The sequence below is a fragment of the Aotus nancymaae genome, unplaced genomic scaffold (genome assembly GCF_030222135.1).
Source record: "Aotus nancymaae isolate 86718 unplaced genomic scaffold, 86718_ANA_hifiasm-v0.15.2.pri h1tg000030l, whole genome shotgun sequence".
Lineage (NCBI taxonomy): Eukaryota > Metazoa > Chordata > Mammalia > Primates > Aotidae > Aotus > Aotus nancymaae.
The window spans coordinates 3,023,240-3,040,236 of record NW_026988443.1 but is presented as its reverse complement, the minus strand read 5'-3'; the positions used below and the strand labels follow the sequence as shown (position 1 = coordinate 3,040,236).

Here is a 16,997-nt window from a genome sequence, read left to right as displayed (position 1 = left end):
AGGGACGCTTCAGGGCCCAAAAAGGAAAAAAAGCCAGGACCAGTGGGGAAAGGAATGACAGAGCAAAGGATCTTTAAAGAAAGAGAAGGAGAGGCGGGCTAAGCCGGGCTTGGGGGAGGGTTCGTCTTCCGGAAAGTCTGGATTCCCGGGCGAGCCGAATTGCCGCTCACCGAACTCCCGCTTGGAGAGATGATCGAAGAAAGTCGGCTACCATTTGTACGCATCGAAGATCTCCAAATGGAGGCCGGCGCTGAATTTGGGCCGAGATTAGGACTTGCAGAAGGCCGGTTCGGAAGACGGCGGAGGGAACCTTGGCGGACGCACGCATGCGTGGTAGGCCCCGCTCACGTGTGGCCGGGCAGTGGCCTCCCCGCCCTCGGAGGTCACGCCCCCGGCTGCAGCATCTTTCCGGACCAGGGGAACCGGTGGTAAAGAAGAAAGTTCTACCCTTTCTGTCAAAATGAAGTGTGATTTTAATTGTAACCATGTTCATTCCGGACTGAAACTGGTAAAACCTGATGACATTGGAAGACTAGTTTCCTGCGCTCCTGGATATTTGGAAGGTTCCTGTAAAGACTGTATTAATAAAGCCTATGAAAGGCTGTCATGCATTAGGTCACCAGTTGTGAGCCCTAGGATTGTAGAACTTGAAACTGAAAGCAAGCCCTTGCATAACAAGGAAAATCAACGTGTACAACAAACACTTAATAATACAAATGAAATAGAAGCACTAGAGACCAGTAGACTTTATGAAGACAGTGGCTATTCCTCATTTTCTCAATTAAGTGGCCTCAGTGAACATGAAGAAGTTAGCCTCCTGGAGGAAAATTTCAGTGACAGTCCACAATCCTGCCTGCTACAGATACAAAGCCCAGACCAATATCCCAACAAAAACTTGCTGCCAGTTCTTCATTTTGAAAAAGTGGTTTGTTCGACATTAAAAAAGAACGCAAAATGAAATCCTAAAGTAGATCGGGAGATGCTGAAGGAAATTATAGTCAAAGGGAATTTTAGACTGCAGAATATAATTGGCAGAAAAATGGGCCTAGAATGTGTAGATATTCTCAGCGAACTCTTTCTACGAGGACTCAGGCATCTCTTAGCAACTATTTTGGCACAACTCAATGATATGGACTTAATCAACGTGTCTAAAGTGAGCACAACTTGGAAGAAGATCCTAGAAGATGGTAAGAGGGCATTCCAGTTGTACAGTAAAGCAATACAGAGAGTTACTGAAAACAATAAATTTTCACCACATGCTTCAACCAGAGAATATGTTATGTTGAGAACCCCACTGGCTTCTGTTCAGAAATCAGCAGTCCAGACTTCTCTCAAAAAAAGATGCTCAAGCCAAGGTGATCGGAAAGGTTCTACTTAGAGTCGACACAATGTATTCTCTGAGGTTGCCAAGACTTTGAAAAAGAACCAAAGCCTCAAAGCTTGTATTCGCTGTAATTCACCTGCAAAATATGATTGCTATTTACAAAGGGCAACCTGCAAACGAGAAGGCTGTGGATTTGATTTTGTACAAAGTGTCTCTGTAATTATCATACTACTAAAGACTGTTCTGATGGCAAGTTCCTCAAAGCCAGTTGTAAAATAGGTCCCCTGCCTGGTACAAAGAAAAGCAAAAAGTATTTACGAAGATTGTGATTGAATTAGTTGTTACTGATCATGAATGTTAGTTAGAAAATGTTAGTTTTTAACTTAAAAAAAAAAACTGTACTGTGATTTTCAATTTTATGTTGAAATCAGTGTAGGATCCTGAGGTTTTTTCCCCCAGAGTATAAAGAGGATAGACAACCTCGTGAAATATTTTACGATTTAATGAGAAAAAGTCTAAAATTCACAGTACAAATTGAACAATTTAAATATTTCAAGAAAAAAGGAAAAGTAGATAGTTACATGATACTGAGGGTTTAAAAAAAATTGATTCAATTTTATAGTAAAGGAAAGCCATGCAATTTTACCTAGACAATCTTAAATGTAAGTCTGGTTTTCCATCTGTTAGCATTTCTGACATTTTATATTCGACTTACCCAATTGATACCAACAGAAATATCAACATCTGGAGTCTGTTAAATGTTTTATCACCTTTCTAAAGCTTTTTTTCAGTGTGCATATTTCCTAAGAAAGTATCCTTTGTCAAAACTTACTTGTTTTCCTCATTTCTGAAATCTGTTTTAATATTTTTGTATACATGTAAATATTTCTGTATTTTTATATGTCAAAGAAAATGCCTCTTTTGTATGTACATATAAAAATAAATTTTGCTCAATAAAATTCTTAAAAGCTTAAAAAAAAAAAAAGAAAGAAAGAGAAACGCCCTAGAAGCAGCAGGTGCCACTTGCTTCTTCTAGGGAGCAGAAGATTCGTGCTCCAGGACGCGGGCCTTCCCCTCCGTTGGGTCCAGGGATTGCAACAGCCCCTGTGGTAGTTCATTCCCGCAGGGATTTGTTTGCTATTCTCTCTGCCTCGAACATTCTTTCTTGCCCCAGTCCCCTTCGACAGAGTAAATGTTTGCTCAGTGCTCAGGTCTCAGCAAACTGTGCCCACGCTGCCTCCAGGAAGCCCCCGGAGGCTGCCTCTTCCTCTGCACCCTGTTCCTGCCTCTAGCCTCAGGTCACCGCATTCTGGAACCGCCTGTTTACTTGTTTAGTTTTACTGTTTACTGACCCTCATGAGATTCCAAATTCCCTTAGGGCAGGGACAACATTTCATACCCAGCACCCACAGAATGCAAGCAAGAGAAACACGCGTTTACTAAATTGATTTCTTATGGGATTTCTGGAAAATCAGACTTCCTAATCTGGAATAAAAAGGAAAATACTTTCAAACATATTTCCCCCAACACCCAGGTCTCCCCAGAAGTAAGTTGACAATGACTGCCTTTTCTATTTATATATCTACAACCACATGTGAAGGGTGGCAGAGTGAGAACAAGAAAGAGAGAAAACAAATTATTTTCAATTGGCCTATGTTCTAAGTTATGCTGCTCCTCAGTAAACAATCATAGTAGACAGCTGCTGTCTGGGGGCCTGGCCAGCATCCACATCCATTCTTCCTTCAGGTAGTAAAAGCATCTCAATTTTACTTTGGCAAAACCACCTCTTCTATTCTCAGTCCACGTAATTCAGGGCAGCAGATCCCATCCCCAGGCCCAAGTATGGGCATGTGGCTCAGGCCTGGCAAATCATAGTATGCCAACAGCCTAGCACACGACCTACGCTGGCCCAGTGAGATTTCACCATGGAATCACTGAGGCAAGAAGACAGGCATCCTTTCATTCTGGCACCCAGCCCCAGACTTCTTCTGTACCTTTCTGTTACAAGAACAACAAAGTGTTTTATTTGCAGAAGTCAGTTTGAGGGAGTCTCTGTTCCTTGCAACAGAACAAGTACTAACTAACACAGAAAGTAGAATGAAGATGGCCGGGGGCGGTGGCTCATGCCTGTAACCCTAGCACTTTAGGAGGTCGAGGTGGGTGGATCACCTGAAGTCAGGAGTTTGAGACCAGCCTGGCCAACATGGTGAAACTCCATCTCTACTAAAAATAGAAAAATTAGCTGGGCATGGTGGTACATGCCTGTAATCCCAGCTACTCGGGACCCTGAGGCAGGAGACTTGCTTGAAGCTGGGAGGTGGAGCAGTGAGCCAAGATCGCACCATTGCACTCCAGCCTGGGCAACACAGCAAGACCCTGTCTCAAAAAAAAAAAAAAAAAAAAAAAAAAACAGAAAATAAAAGAAAGAGAAAGAAAGATAGAACAAAGAAAGTGATTTTTCCTTGGTTTTATTTTTTACACAGTCAATACAGCATTTGAAACACTTCTAACACAGATCAGAAAACTATAAGCTTTTACCTTATTATAAAATTATTCAACATATAAGTTAAAAGAAGACCCACATGATCACTGGATCCCGTGTCTCAAACGGTGCTGGGGTTCTAAGGTTTTGAGACCCATCGAGTAGCCTGTTCCAGAGTTTTCATCCACCAACCCCCCACATTCAGCCTGCTTCAGGGGACATTCTCGTCTCCAGATGACAAGGTCACAGACTACAGGCCTCAAAGCGGCACGTGGGTGAAACGCTGAGCTCAGCCACCAGCCTCCATGAAGTCTCCATGTCTCCTGATCTCAGTGAGCAGTGGCTGTGGCAAGGAGGGCTGCAAAAAACGACCCAGGCTTGTTCTGCAGGACCTCCGGCCGATCAAACTCCACCACCTGGAAGGTGGAGAAAGGCGAGAGGAGGATTGGGATACAGCTGAGCCTGTGTGCTTGGAGGACTCAAAGGCATCTGGGGTGGCAGCCTGAGCACCCATCCTCCCACCAGCCCAGGGACGCAGCCCTCACCTTCCCGTTCCCCATGACCAGGATGCGGTCACAGTTCAGCACAGTGGTGACACGGTGGGCAATGACCAGCACAGTGCAGCCCTGGAAGGCTTCGCGGATTGTGCGCTGGATCAGGGTGTCAGTCTCCATGTCAATGGAAGCTGTGGCCTCATCGATGAGGATGATCTGATGAATACAAAACGGGTGAAGGCATCCACTTTGGGCCCCAGAGACCTGGGTCTAGCCCTGGTTCTACCGATAATTCACAGGGACCTTCATCTCCAGGTCTCCATTTCCTTAGCTGGAAAATGGGAGAATTGTGTGGAGAGCAAAGCCCACTCTGATTGCTCGGTATCTATTAGGTTATTAAAAAAACGTTAGGTCTCAGCCAGGAGCTGACTCCATTTTAGTGGCCAGAGAATTAAGTTCTCAGACATGAAAATGGCCCAGTGGCAACTTCTTGTTTTATGAACAACTTTCACATTGACCTTAAGTAGAGCAGTGTTCTCCAAGCAGGGGGCAGGCACACACCTGGGAGGTACAGGAGACGGTTTCTCCAGCATGTGGATAAACACTGTATTTAGTTTAACATTTTTGTATTTATTTCATTAACAATACGCGTGTGGAAACTGTACCTTGCACCGAAAGTGTGATTTCACAAATGGTACTGCTCGGGATGAGGTTGTTTTTGAAAAGGGAGTATCATTAGTAAATCACAGGGTAGGTGGTACCCACAGATGACAAAAATCATAAAGTAGTGACTCAAATTTGGGAAGCAATACAGAGGAAGGCATTGCAGCACCAAATGGCTACGTAATTGAAATAAGGAAGTGTGAAGTGAAGAAAGCAGTCCATGCACGTTACCAATTCTGTTGTTCATATCTCCTAAGAAGAGGGGGAAAGTCCTAACTCCTCTGAAACTTTCCCCATGCTTTGGGTCCCACTGAGCTCTTTTCCCACAGTTCTGACAGTTGGCACCAATAGTTCTTGGATTTATCATTCATTACCCATGATGGGTGTGTGTGTGTGTGTGTGTGTGTGTGTGTGTGTGTGTGTGTGTACATGTGTGAGTACGGAGGAGGTGTGTATGCATGCATGCATAAGTATGTGTGTGCACGTGTGTCTTGCCTCACCTACATAGGAGAAGTTTTGCCCCAGGCTATTCCACGTACTCAAACACCTGAAATTATGGACAAAATATCTAGAAAACTTCTAGAAGCACTGTTCCACGAAATTTTTTAAAATATGCGATTTTGCAGCCATAAAAAAGAATGAGTTTGTGTCCTTCTCAGGGACATGGATGAAGCTGGAAGCCATCATTCTCAGCAAACTAACACAGGAACAGAAAACCAAATGCTGCATGTTCTCACTCACAAGTGGGAGTTGAACAATGAGAACACATGGACACAGGGAGGGGAACATCACACAATGGGGCCTGTCGGGCAGTGGGAGGCTAGGGGAGGGAGAGAGAGCTTTAGGACAAATATCTAATGCATGTGGGTCTTGAAACCTAGATGATGGGTTGACAGGTGCAGCAAACCACCATGGCACATGTATACCTGTGTAACAAACCTGCACATTCTGCACATGTATCCCAGAACGTGAAGTAATATATATTTTAACATATGCAATTTTGCCCTGGATCCCCATCTGTCATCCAATTCCCAATACCAATAAAGATAAAAGGGATTTCCTGCATCTAAGCTTTTAAAAGAGTGTGCAGCAGGCAGTTAAAAAATCAACAAGTGTCTAATGTGTTGTCTTTTTCTGGGAAAAGAGAATCATCATCTGGTTGAGTTGACCACCATTTCAGCTCAGGTGTGAGGAATCCGGCTATCAGGCAGCCCAGGCTGTGAATCTCACCTACCATGCCTCACCCACACCACAAACGCGTGTGAAACGGCACTCAGTGAAATGAGTAGGCCCTTTGGATTTTGTTGTTGTTGACAAAACATACAGCCCAGAGCCCAGTGTCCCGCGGTAAGTGGTGGGAGGAGCCATGTGGCTTCCCTCGTCTGTGGCTTCCCCTGGCCATGCAGTAGTGGCGGCCTCACCTTGGAGTTGCGAAGCAGAGCCCGAGCGATGCAGAGCAGCTGCCTCTGCCCCACAGAGAAGTTTCCACCGTTTTCCACCACATCCGTATGCAGCTTTTTGGGGAACTTTGAGATCTGTGATATGGGAAGAAGAGACAACGTAACCTGGAAGCCACTGCGGGGGAGACCCAACCTGACCTCGTCAGTGTCCCGCCGTTCTGGCTACACTCGAGGGGCCCTCCTCTCTCTACGCTCCAGCTTCTGTCTTCTTGCTCCTTAACTGTGCCTGGCTCACTCTCATCTCTGGGCCTTTGCATACGCTAGCTCCTGTGCCCGGAATGTCCTCTCAAAAGATCTGTCACCGGCTGCCCCTCAGTACTTGGTCTCAGCTCAGCTGTCACCTGTTTAAAGAGACCTTGCCTGGCCACCCAATTGAAAGGAGCTGCTCCCACACCGACGTTTCTATGGGTCTCACTGCTACCTATACAGCCCTCACCAGTAACTGAAAGTGTCTCCTGCACTTACCTGTTGCCTTTGCCTCCCATTGAAGGTAAGTACCAGGAGGACAAGGACCTCATCTGCCTTGCCTTTGCTGTGCCCCTGAGCCCAGAACAGTGTCTGGCACACGGTTGGTGTCTGAGTGCCATCAGCCTTGACTTAGGAATGCCAAGTCATCTCATCTCCATGAGAGGATGCCTCCATGACCCGAAGCAGCAGCAGCTGGAACACCACGTGAGGGGAGCCCCAAAGGAGCAGCCCACCATGGGCGATGCAGACTGAGACCAAGACTCGGGCCTTGGAGCTACTTACAGTGTTGATCAGGAACGTCCTCTCCAAGGCATCCCAGATCTGCTGGTCGGTGTGACAGTCAAAGGGATCGAGGTTGAATCTGCCATATGAGAGAAAGACAAGTGTTTGACGACCTCACCTCGCCTTTGAACACTCATTTATATGCCCACGAACGACCAAGAATGTTAGAACTGGATTATGGGGTTTAGAGAAATGCTTGGAAGCATTACGAGTGGCGATTTCCTGCACCTCCCCAGCACCTGTTCCTTCTGCAGTCAGCAGCGTCACGGTTTGTTTAGGGGGCACCTCCTCCCCAGTCCCCCGGCCCATGTGTTCCAGGGCGGGCTCCACCATCCACTCCAGATGGAGTGAAGGAATCAAGGATAAGTCAATTGACATACAGGGATCCCTGGCCACAGTGCTTAGCTCAGGGTGGGAAAATAACCAATCAGAGTGTATCTGCTACTATGGGAGAAGAGACTTACAGAGAGATTGCAACCATCCTGCCACTGGAGTGGGATACATGGATCCCCCCAGAGCCCTCATGTGGAGTTGAAAATAAAGCAAGGCAATGCTAGGGGAAAACCAGGCCCTGGAATTCAGCCTTGGCCTCCCCAATATCATGCATGAGTCATTAAAGGCTACTTTTGCTTAAGCCACTTGGGTTTTTATTTTGTGATAGAATGTACATAATATTTATCATTTTAAACACTTACAAGTGTACGATTCAGCAGCATTAAATATATTAATGATGTCACATTACCATTATTTATATCCAAACATTTCTCATCATCCTGCCAGGCACGGTGGCTCATGCCTGTAATTCCAGCACTTTGGGAGGCAGAGGTGGGTGGAACACGTGAGGTCAGGAGTTTGAGATCAGCCTGGCCAACATAGTGAAAACCCGTCTCTACTAAAACTACAAAAATTAGCTAGGTATGGTGATGCGAGCCTGTAGTCCCAGCTACTCAGGAGGCTTAGACAGGAGAATCACTTAAACCCAGGAAGCGGAGATTGCAGTGAGCCAAGATGGTGCCACTGCACTCCAGCCTGGGTGACAAAGTGAGACTCCATCTCAAAACAAAACAAAACAAAATGTTTTCATTATCCCCAACAAAAACTCTATATCCATTAAACGGTCTCTTCTTTCCCCTCCCCACCAGCCCCTGGTAACTTCTATTCTACTTTCCATCTACGTGGATTTGCCTAGTCCAGCACCTCATCTAAGTGGAATTGTAGGATTTGTCCTTCTGTCTGGCTTCTTTCACTTAGCGTCCATCCATGTTGTAGCATGTATCGTTTCCCTCCTTTTTAGAGCTGCATAATATTCCATTGTATGTATGTACCACATTTTGTTTTTCCATTCATCTGTTTATAGACATATGGCTTGTTTCTGCCTTTTGGTTACTGTGAGTAGGGCTGCTCTAAGCACTCATGGACACGTATTGGTTGAAGTCTGTGCTTTCAACCCTTTGGGATATATAACTAGAAGTGAAATTCCTGGATTACACGGTAATTCTAGGTTTTTTTTTTTTTTTTTTTGAGACAGGGTCTCACTCTGTTGCCCAGGCCCGAGTACAGTGGTGCAAACACAGCTCACTACAGCCTTGACCACTTGGGTTCAAGCAAGCCTCCTGCCTGTCTCCTGAGTGGTTAGAATCACAGGCACAGACCACTATGCCCAGCTAATTTCTGTTTACCTTTTTGAAGAAATGTCAAATTGCTTTCCATGCACAATTTTACGTCCCCACTGGCAATGCATGCGAGCTTCAATTTTTCCAGATCCTTGTCAATACTTTTCTTTTTCTTATTGTTACTGCCATTCTAGGAGGTGTGAAGTGGTAGCTCATTGTCAGGGGCTGGCATTTCTGTTTCTTGCAGTGAGAAGAATTCTAACACCCAGGTAACTGATATAAGAGAGGGGATCTATCTGGACTTTACACCCAGTAAGCTTACACCTGCATTTGGAACAGGCAGCACTATAGACACTTCTCTGCTTTGCAGCATGCAGCCCTGAGTGAAAGCTGTCAACCCCTGCTTTACCCTTCCCCAGTTGTGTCAGCCACACATATCCTGTGTGTAGGGCTAAACTGTACTAAGGAAGAGGCAGGTCTTATTTGCATGACACTTGGCATCTCCAGAGCACATTCACGGATGTGCTATCTGACGTGTTCTCCTCCATGAGTGGGTATACCCCTTTCTTATCAGTTTTAAATGGCTTGTTCAAGGTCAAACCATGAGCCAGAATGAGAGCCAGGCTAGAATCAAAGACACTCAGACGTAGTCGAAGGCTTAAAGGTATAGAGCCTTAAGGTAGGATTTCAAGTCCACATTTCTTCCTGTAGGAAGAGGTGGGGGGAATATCGCAAGTTATGGTTTAGCCCACCTAGGGTTATAGGTCATCTTCACCATTTCTTTGTGTGTCCTTCAACAAGTCCTCTTTCTCTCTAAGTTCTGTGACTTCATTTGTAAAATGGGGATAATGAGAGAGCCTCACGGGGTTGCTGGGACAGTTAAATTAGACAGTATGTTAAAGCATTTGGTTGGCACAAGTAAGTGCTCAATAAACATTAAGTTCATATTTTTACTAGTTATACCAACACACAGTAGATTTGGCCACATTCTACTGTAACATAGAAATCTAGCACTAAATGTCTTATCATTCCCCTAACATAACCTTTTTGTTTGTTTGTTTGTTTGTTTGTTTTGAGACAGCGTTTCCTGCAGTCGCCCATTCCAGAGTAGAGTGGTGCAATCTCAGCTCACTGCAAACTCGGCCTCCCGGGCTCAAACGATTCTCATGCCTCAGCAGCCCTAGTAGCTGGGACTACAGGCATGAACCACAAAGCTCAGCTAATTTTTGTATTGTTAGTACAGACGGGATTTTGTCCTGTTGGCCAGGCTGTTCTCAAACTCCTGGCCTCAAGTGATCTGCCTGCCTTGGCCTCCCAAAGTGCTGGGATTACAGGTGTGAACTACCATGCCCACCTCACAACCCAGTCACTTTGAAACCCTGCGTTTGCACACATATTGTTCCCTCTCCTTGGAAAGAGTTTTCTCTCCTATTTCTGCGAGGCAAGCTCCTACTTAGCTTTCAAGACCCTGATCAAATGTCCCTTCCTCTGGGAAGCCTTTCTGGATTCACTCAGGCAGTGACTCATCTCACTGATAGCTCCTTCAGCACTTTGTTCATTATCTCTGATCTAGCAATTACCTCTTCATACTGTGACTTATTGGGTCTTACCCCTCTACAAAACCACCTTCCCCACCCACACTGTGAGCTCCTGGTGGGGGAACAGGGGAAATGTACATTCATTAAACTGGCTCCAGTCCCGCTGAGTGTCCAGACCAGGCAGAAGCTCAGAAAAGGCAAGTTAAATGGGCAGAAGGATGAATGAGGGAATTCATGAATGAATGAAGCTCTGGGGCTCAGTTAAGACCCTCCTGACTCTAAGAATCCTCCTTCAATATCACACAACATGGGGGACCTAGCCTGCTTTTTATGCATCCGTCTTCCTCAGTCCCCACGCCTTTATGTTCCCTCCCAGATAAAGGGCACTGTCAGCAGAAGCCTAATCTGGATAAAGCTTCGTCCCTGAGTTGACTGCTGAGGACACAGGAAGTGTAGTGAAGAGGCTGGAAGATCTGGTTCTGTCTGCTTCACTCACTGGGCTGCCTGGACTCTTCCTCACTTCACCCCTGTCCAGAATGTGTACCATTGAAGACGCACTTCCTAAAAACACCCCCAGGGGCTTTGCCCAGGGCACCGAGAGGAGAATAAATCATATCTGGACAAGAAAGATCATACTAGCCTGAGTGCAAACGCTTAATGGTGTAGTGAAATCTGACCAATCCCATCAGGTGTTTGTTTCTGTTTTCTGTTTGTTTTTTGAATAGAGTCAGGGTCTTGCTGTGCTGCCCAGGTTGGAGTGCAGTGGCTATTCACAGACACAATCAGAGTGTACTACTGCCGAGCTCCTGGGCTCAAGTGATCTTCCTGCCTCAGCCTCCCAAATAGCTGGGAATACAGGTGTGCACCACCATGGCCATCAAGTTTTGAAAATATAAAAATAAGTCTTGTTTTTGTGTAGAACATTATGGTTTACAAAGTGCTCTTGTGTATATTAGGGCCTCATTTAATCCTCAACAGTACTTCAGTGAGGTAAGCCAGGTAGGCATGAGAGGTCCAGCAGGCCAAGGAGGCCTGGAAATCAGGGCATTGGTCACCAGCTCACTGTAGGCAGCCCGGTGCTGGAATCCCGATCTTGTGACCCCCACTTCCACAAGCTGGCTGCTGGCCCAGCACTCACCTGATGGTTCCTGAGAACAGCACCGGTTCTTGAGGGATCACGGAGAGCTTGGACCGCAAGTCCTCCAGGCCAATGCTGCAAATGTCCACGCCATCAATGAGAATGCGACCTGCCATGGGCTCCACGAGGCGGAAGAGAGCCACCCCCAAGGAGGACTTCCCTGCGGGGCGAGAACCAAGCAGGGCCTCAGTTTCCTGCATCTGCACTAGCGGAGGCACAGGTCACACGTGGAGATCGCACCTGGCCCGCTGCCCTCCATGGCCCATTCTTCATCACTGTGGGCCCTGAGAGGGTAGAACAGGGCTGGCGTCTCTGCTCCGGGTGGTACCCAGAGCCATGAGCAGCTTCTTACAGCCTATGCCAGAGGACACACGTGGGACCTCTGGATCAAAGCCAGTCCACAGACGTGTTTTGTTTCATACACCCAACATTAAGGTTATTTTTAAATTCCTTGCCAGCATTTAAAAAAATTCTAGATATAACAATTCAAATTGCATGTTTCTCTTGAAACTCAGTAGAACTGGCAACACTGGACCCATATCATCCCCAAGCTCAGCTAGAACTCAGCGCAGCCACTTGGTTGAAACGGAGGCATTCTGCGGTCACCACCCGCCCTCCCCACTCCCCGTACATCATACCCAGACCCATGGCACTCAGCTATGTCACTTGCCAGGTCCCAAAGCATTGGAGGTTTCAATCTTGTTCTCAAAGATAAGCTCTATGAGGGTAGAAGCTGTGTGTCCTGTTACCTTTAGCTTCCCAGGCACATAGTAGGTGCTCAGTAAATACCTACTGAATGAATATTGTCAGTAGGGTCAGAATCTACTGAGAGCTTCTCTCTGCCAGATCCCAGCCCTCTCAGGGTTTCCACCAATCAGCAGGTAGGTGGAAAATAGCAAGGGAACAACACACAAAAGGACATATCCAGAAACTCTTCATGCTGCAACGGTGTGAACAGTGCAGGAGTGCCGAGGAGACGGAGACCAGGAAGGCTCTCATCATCCAGGGGGCTGCTGGAGGAGGCAGCTCTGGGGTGCCCAGGGGTGGGGGATAGGTGACAAGAACCAAGTCTGAACAGTATCTTCTGAACAGTGCAAAGAGGCAGAGGGAGGGGGACTTGGGCCAGATCTCCCAGAAGTGACAGGAGAGGAAGACAGGGAGAGAAACTGAGGAGGAGAAAGGAAAGTGGGAGAGGAAGGAAGAGACAGAGGCTGATGAGAGTGGTGCAGGAAAGGGATGGGGAGGGAGGAAAGGGGAGTCGGATTTGACTTTTTTCCTGCTGTTGACCCTGGCAGGGCCCTGCACTGCCCCTCCAAAAGTGCTCCTGCCCAGACCCCTCTTGCCTCAGCTTAAACACCAGAGCCCAGGCATCCACAGCCCCGTAGCACTAGTCCCGTTACTCTGCATAACACCACCCCGTTTATTTCCTTCCTGGCAGCCACTGCAGCCTGCAGCTGTCATATCCACATCTTTATTTGCTGGTCTATTTAACATCTCTCTCCTCCATTGAATCCCGTGACCACAGGGACCTTGGGATTTGCTGAGCAAACACATGCTCCCAAATAGGTCTAGTGCCCAAAGGGCAAAGGGGGTGCCGGGGATGCTCCCCTGGGAAGCTCAGCTCACCAGAGCCCGTCCTTCCTACGATGCCCACCACTTCACCGCTGTGGATGGTCAGGTTGATGCTGTTAAGCACGATGGGTGTGTTGTCTCTGTATTTCATATGATAATCCTGGAATGTGATTTCCCCTTGCTGTGGCCACCCCGGAGGACAACTTGTGCCTTCCATGTGGAAAGGAGCCTCCGAGACACACATCTTGTTTTTGAAGAAAGAAAAAGAAATCAATAGTCATCCATCTGGGCCCATCTCCTGCGGACCTGCCAGCTTCCCACTGTAGGGGGTGTGACCTACCCCAGCCTGCCCTGGGCCAAGGTCGAGCCCCCCTGCTGTGTAATCAGAGAAACATTCCCCACTCCCATCCCCTAAAACACACAAAATTCTCCCCAGAAGAGTGAGAAAGCTGCATAGCTATTTCCCTTGTTATTAACATAGAGCACTCTTCCTGATTTTCCGTGTGACTCTAAAGAAGCAGAATCTAAGATAATGACAGTAAAGGCAGCAGAGACTTGCCGCTTAGGGGGGTTTCATAGCTCAGAGCCCTTGTGCAGACTTAATCTCTATCCTCATCCTATGAGACAGGCCTTTTTAGAGGCATTTCCCAGATGAGGAGATAGAGGCTCCAACAACTTGCTTAAGATCAACAACTTACTCAAGATAAGTTTAACGACTTACTGAAGACCACACAATTTCAGGCTGGAACTCAACCCAGATCTGCCTAACACCGAGCCCACTCTGCAATGAGTGCAGCTGGGTGTGTTGGAAAAAACACGGGAGAAGAAGTTGGGTCTACCCCACCGGCTGCAAGCCACAGCTCTCCAGGCTGGTGCCATGTCACGGCAGCATCCCTGGGCAGGAAATCAGGGCTCTACAATGCATGAATTCCACTCCTGTGACGGCGCAGGAGACCTGCTTTGCAGACGGCGCTGCCAGCCCCAGCCTGTGTGATCTTAAGCAAATGCTCTGCCTGGCCCACCATTGGTCTCCTCGTATGAAAAATGTGGATACTCATTCAATCAACCTAATAAAATTGTTCCATGATCCCATGAGATAGTCTAGACAAAGGGCTTAGCACCATGACTAGCCCACAGAAAGGACTCAATCCCAATAATAAAGAACACGATGGGGCCTCACTGTGGGCTGGGCGGTGTGCTAAGTGCTTTACCTGTTGTATTATTTCAACTTTGTGATAATCCGATGAAGTGATACTATCATCTTTCTCATTGCAGAGATGGGGAAAAGAGAGTTTGAATAAGTTTCCCAGTTATTCCGATGATTCAAATGGCAAAGCTTAGCTTGAACCCAGGAAATCAGGCTACAGAAACTGTGCTCTCAACCACCACAACATAAACAGAAGCAATAATAGGAACAATGATTATTGTCATTATTATTGTACCGGGCAAACCTCTCATTTCTAAAAGGAGTAGATTATCTCCTCTTTCCCCCAGGAATGCCGTGAGGGATGTGAACAAAGTGAGCAGACAGGTGTGGAAGAGCTTCAGCGAGATGGTCAACAAAAGCCCAGGGAAGACAGGGAGGAAGGGCCAGGAGCCTGGAGCTTCCTGGGACAGTCTCAGGGCTCTGGGGCTGGTGGGGCTTGCAGACATCACAGAAGTCATGCCCCAACTTGCAGACCTCCCCATGCCAGACCCAGACCTGAACCCCACCTTCATGTACTGTAGCATCCTCTCTGCAGCCATGAAGTGTGCCTCTGTCTCCGAGGCAATCCGGGAAGTGGCCTGGAAGTTGGATGCCATCTGGAAGGAAGGAGAAGTGTCAGGGGCTCAAGAGGCTGCTGGGGTGTGCTCAGGCTCTCAATGCTGCTGAAAACCACTGATTACCATTGCCCCGAGTGACCCCTGAAACCAAGATAAGTTTCCTAGAAAGAATGGAGCAGAGGCCCTGGTGCCCTCGTAGCCCACTTCTGAGTTTAGCTGCAGCTGTGATGGGCAGTTCTGGGGGAGAACCTCCCCAGACGCTGTTCCCCCTCTGTGTGTCTTTCTGCTGAAGACCTCGGTCAACATCACAGCAGCCACTCAGTCCTGCACGAGGGCATCCCAGAAACCCAGGAGACATAAGGCTACTGAGAATGAGCTTTGACTGATGGGGAACAAGAGCTGGCAGAGATAAATGCTCCCATCTCCCAGCCTTTGAGAGCATGGTCCTGGGAATACCGCATACGCTGATCAGGAGATCCCAAGACAGTTGAGCCCTAGTGACATAGAACAGGGATCCCAATGTCACACTCCCCTGATGATTTCCTCCTCCCCTGTCTCACTGGCCTGCTCCCTCAATCCTGGTTCCAGGGAGCACCTACCAAAGAAGTCGCCTGCACCCGAGTTCCTGTCTCAGGTCCTGCCTTCGGGGAAACCCAGGCTAAAGGAGTTAGGGACTCTTGGGAATTGGAGGCACCAAAGATAAGGAAACTGAGGCTCCAAAAGAAGAAATGACATCCACAGAATCATCTAGAAGCTGGAGGCAGAGCTGGGTTGGAGCCCCAGTCTATATTCTCCATTATGCTGGTCCAAGAAACAGGCAAACAGGACGTGCGGGGGTGCTGGGTAACACGTTCATCATACATTCACTTGACAAACTCTGGTGGATGGCTCTGTGCCAGGTGCTGGACCAGGCTCCATGTCCCAAAGGGCAGCAGACACAGGCCTGCCCTTGAGGAGCTCCCAGATAGATGGGAAGCCAGACAAGGCAACAGAGAATAAAGTGCAAAGGGGCGCATTCCACGGCGGAGAAGCCCTGGAATGCCACTGGGATGCACAGGAGGGGCCCTAGATGAGGGCACAGGGAAGGATTCCAGGAAAAATCAGCACTGGAGTGACATTTTTCAGGTGAAGAAAGATGTAGCAGGCTAAACATGGGTAGAGAAGTGTGTTCCAAACGGAACAGCCTATATAAGCAAGCCCTGAAAGCAGCACATTAGCAGAATACATCCAGGCACCCAGAAGCCCTTTGGCTATGGCTGAAACAAAGGGTGTGGAAGGAGGGGAAGCCCTCTGTAAGTCAGAGGAAGTGGGCGCCATGATGAAACGGTGCTTAGTCTGGAAAGGAGGCCAGGGTGGGTTGGAAGACTGCTTTTCCTCCCAGCCCCCAGTGGATCACACCCTGCAGGCTGCCTTGCCAGCATCATGTTCAGGTGTCTGGTGGCCTTATGCTTCAGGGAAGTTAGGTTGATCCAAACCAATCATAATAATGCTACTCCTCTTGCTAGAGATTGGTTTAGGTGTGGGCCCATGATGCCATTCTGGCCATTGCAGGATGAGGAGGCATCAGATGGGTACACTCTTCAAAACTTCTCTTAGCTCTTAAAAAGGAACACAGGGAAAAAAATATCTCCTCTCCAACCTTCGACTGCTGTTGTGTGAGGATGTGTCGCTTGGGGCTGCAGCAGTCGCTTTGTGAACATCAGTACAGATAGATTTCCAGACACAGCCAGGCTGTGGATGCCAGCACAGAAAGACAGAACGATCTAGGGTTTGTGCTAGGCCACTAAATAAGCCAACTAAGCATAGCCCTACCCCAGCCTTCTGGTTACGTGAGAGAATAAGTTTCCAGATGGTTGAGGTCATTTTGAGTTGGTTCGTTGGCTTGCAGCCAGATGCATCTCTGGCATTTACTGAGAAGCCTCTTAGGGCTGCAAAGCAATGTGATGTGTGATTCCTGCCTCCCAACGCTCAAATGTAATTTTCTCAAAAGTGCATGCAGAAGTCAGTGAGGTTCTGGCTTGACTGAAGCAGAGAGAGCCCATCGAGGTCAGGACCCCACAGCTGAGGTGTGGTAGACAGGAGACAGAGCTTCTGAAGGCTTCTGAACAAGGCAGTGACATGATGACAACTATAATTAAACATTACTCTGGTGAGAGTGTGGAAGGTGGCTTGGAAAGTGCTGAGGGACTGGGAACTGGG

At 47.7% G+C, this 16,997-nt stretch overlaps 1 protein-coding gene and 1 pseudogene across 3 annotated transcripts in view; one reads left to right on the top strand and one right to left on the bottom strand.

Annotated features, from left to right (window-relative positions):
- The first annotated feature begins 432 nt into the window (after window positions 1–432).
- On the top strand, window positions 433–1,653 carry LOC135277226 (F-box only protein 5-like; annotated as a pseudogene).
- A 2,123-nt stretch (window positions 1,654–3,776) lies between these two features.
- The window catches only part of LOC105706660 (ATP-binding cassette sub-family C member 11), a 66,195-nt gene continuing 52,974 nt past the window's right edge, over window positions 3,777–16,997 (bottom strand). For all 3 annotated transcript variants that reach the window (XM_064383012.1, XM_064383010.1, XM_064383011.1), the window contains 7 exons: window positions 14,748–14,837; window positions 13,089–13,278; window positions 11,463–11,622; window positions 7,174–7,252; window positions 6,385–6,498; window positions 4,352–4,516; window positions 3,777–4,222 (listed from right to left, as the gene is read on the bottom strand). In XM_064383012.1, the coding sequence (XP_064239082.1) occupies window positions 4,136–4,222; window positions 4,352–4,516; window positions 6,385–6,498; window positions 7,174–7,252; window positions 11,463–11,622; window positions 13,089–13,278; window positions 14,748–14,837 (885 nt within the window). In that variant the 3' untranslated portion in view covers window positions 3,777–4,135. The remainder of the gene's footprint in view (window positions 4,223–4,351; window positions 4,517–6,384; window positions 6,499–7,173; window positions 7,253–11,462; window positions 11,623–13,088; window positions 13,279–14,747; window positions 14,838–16,997) is intronic.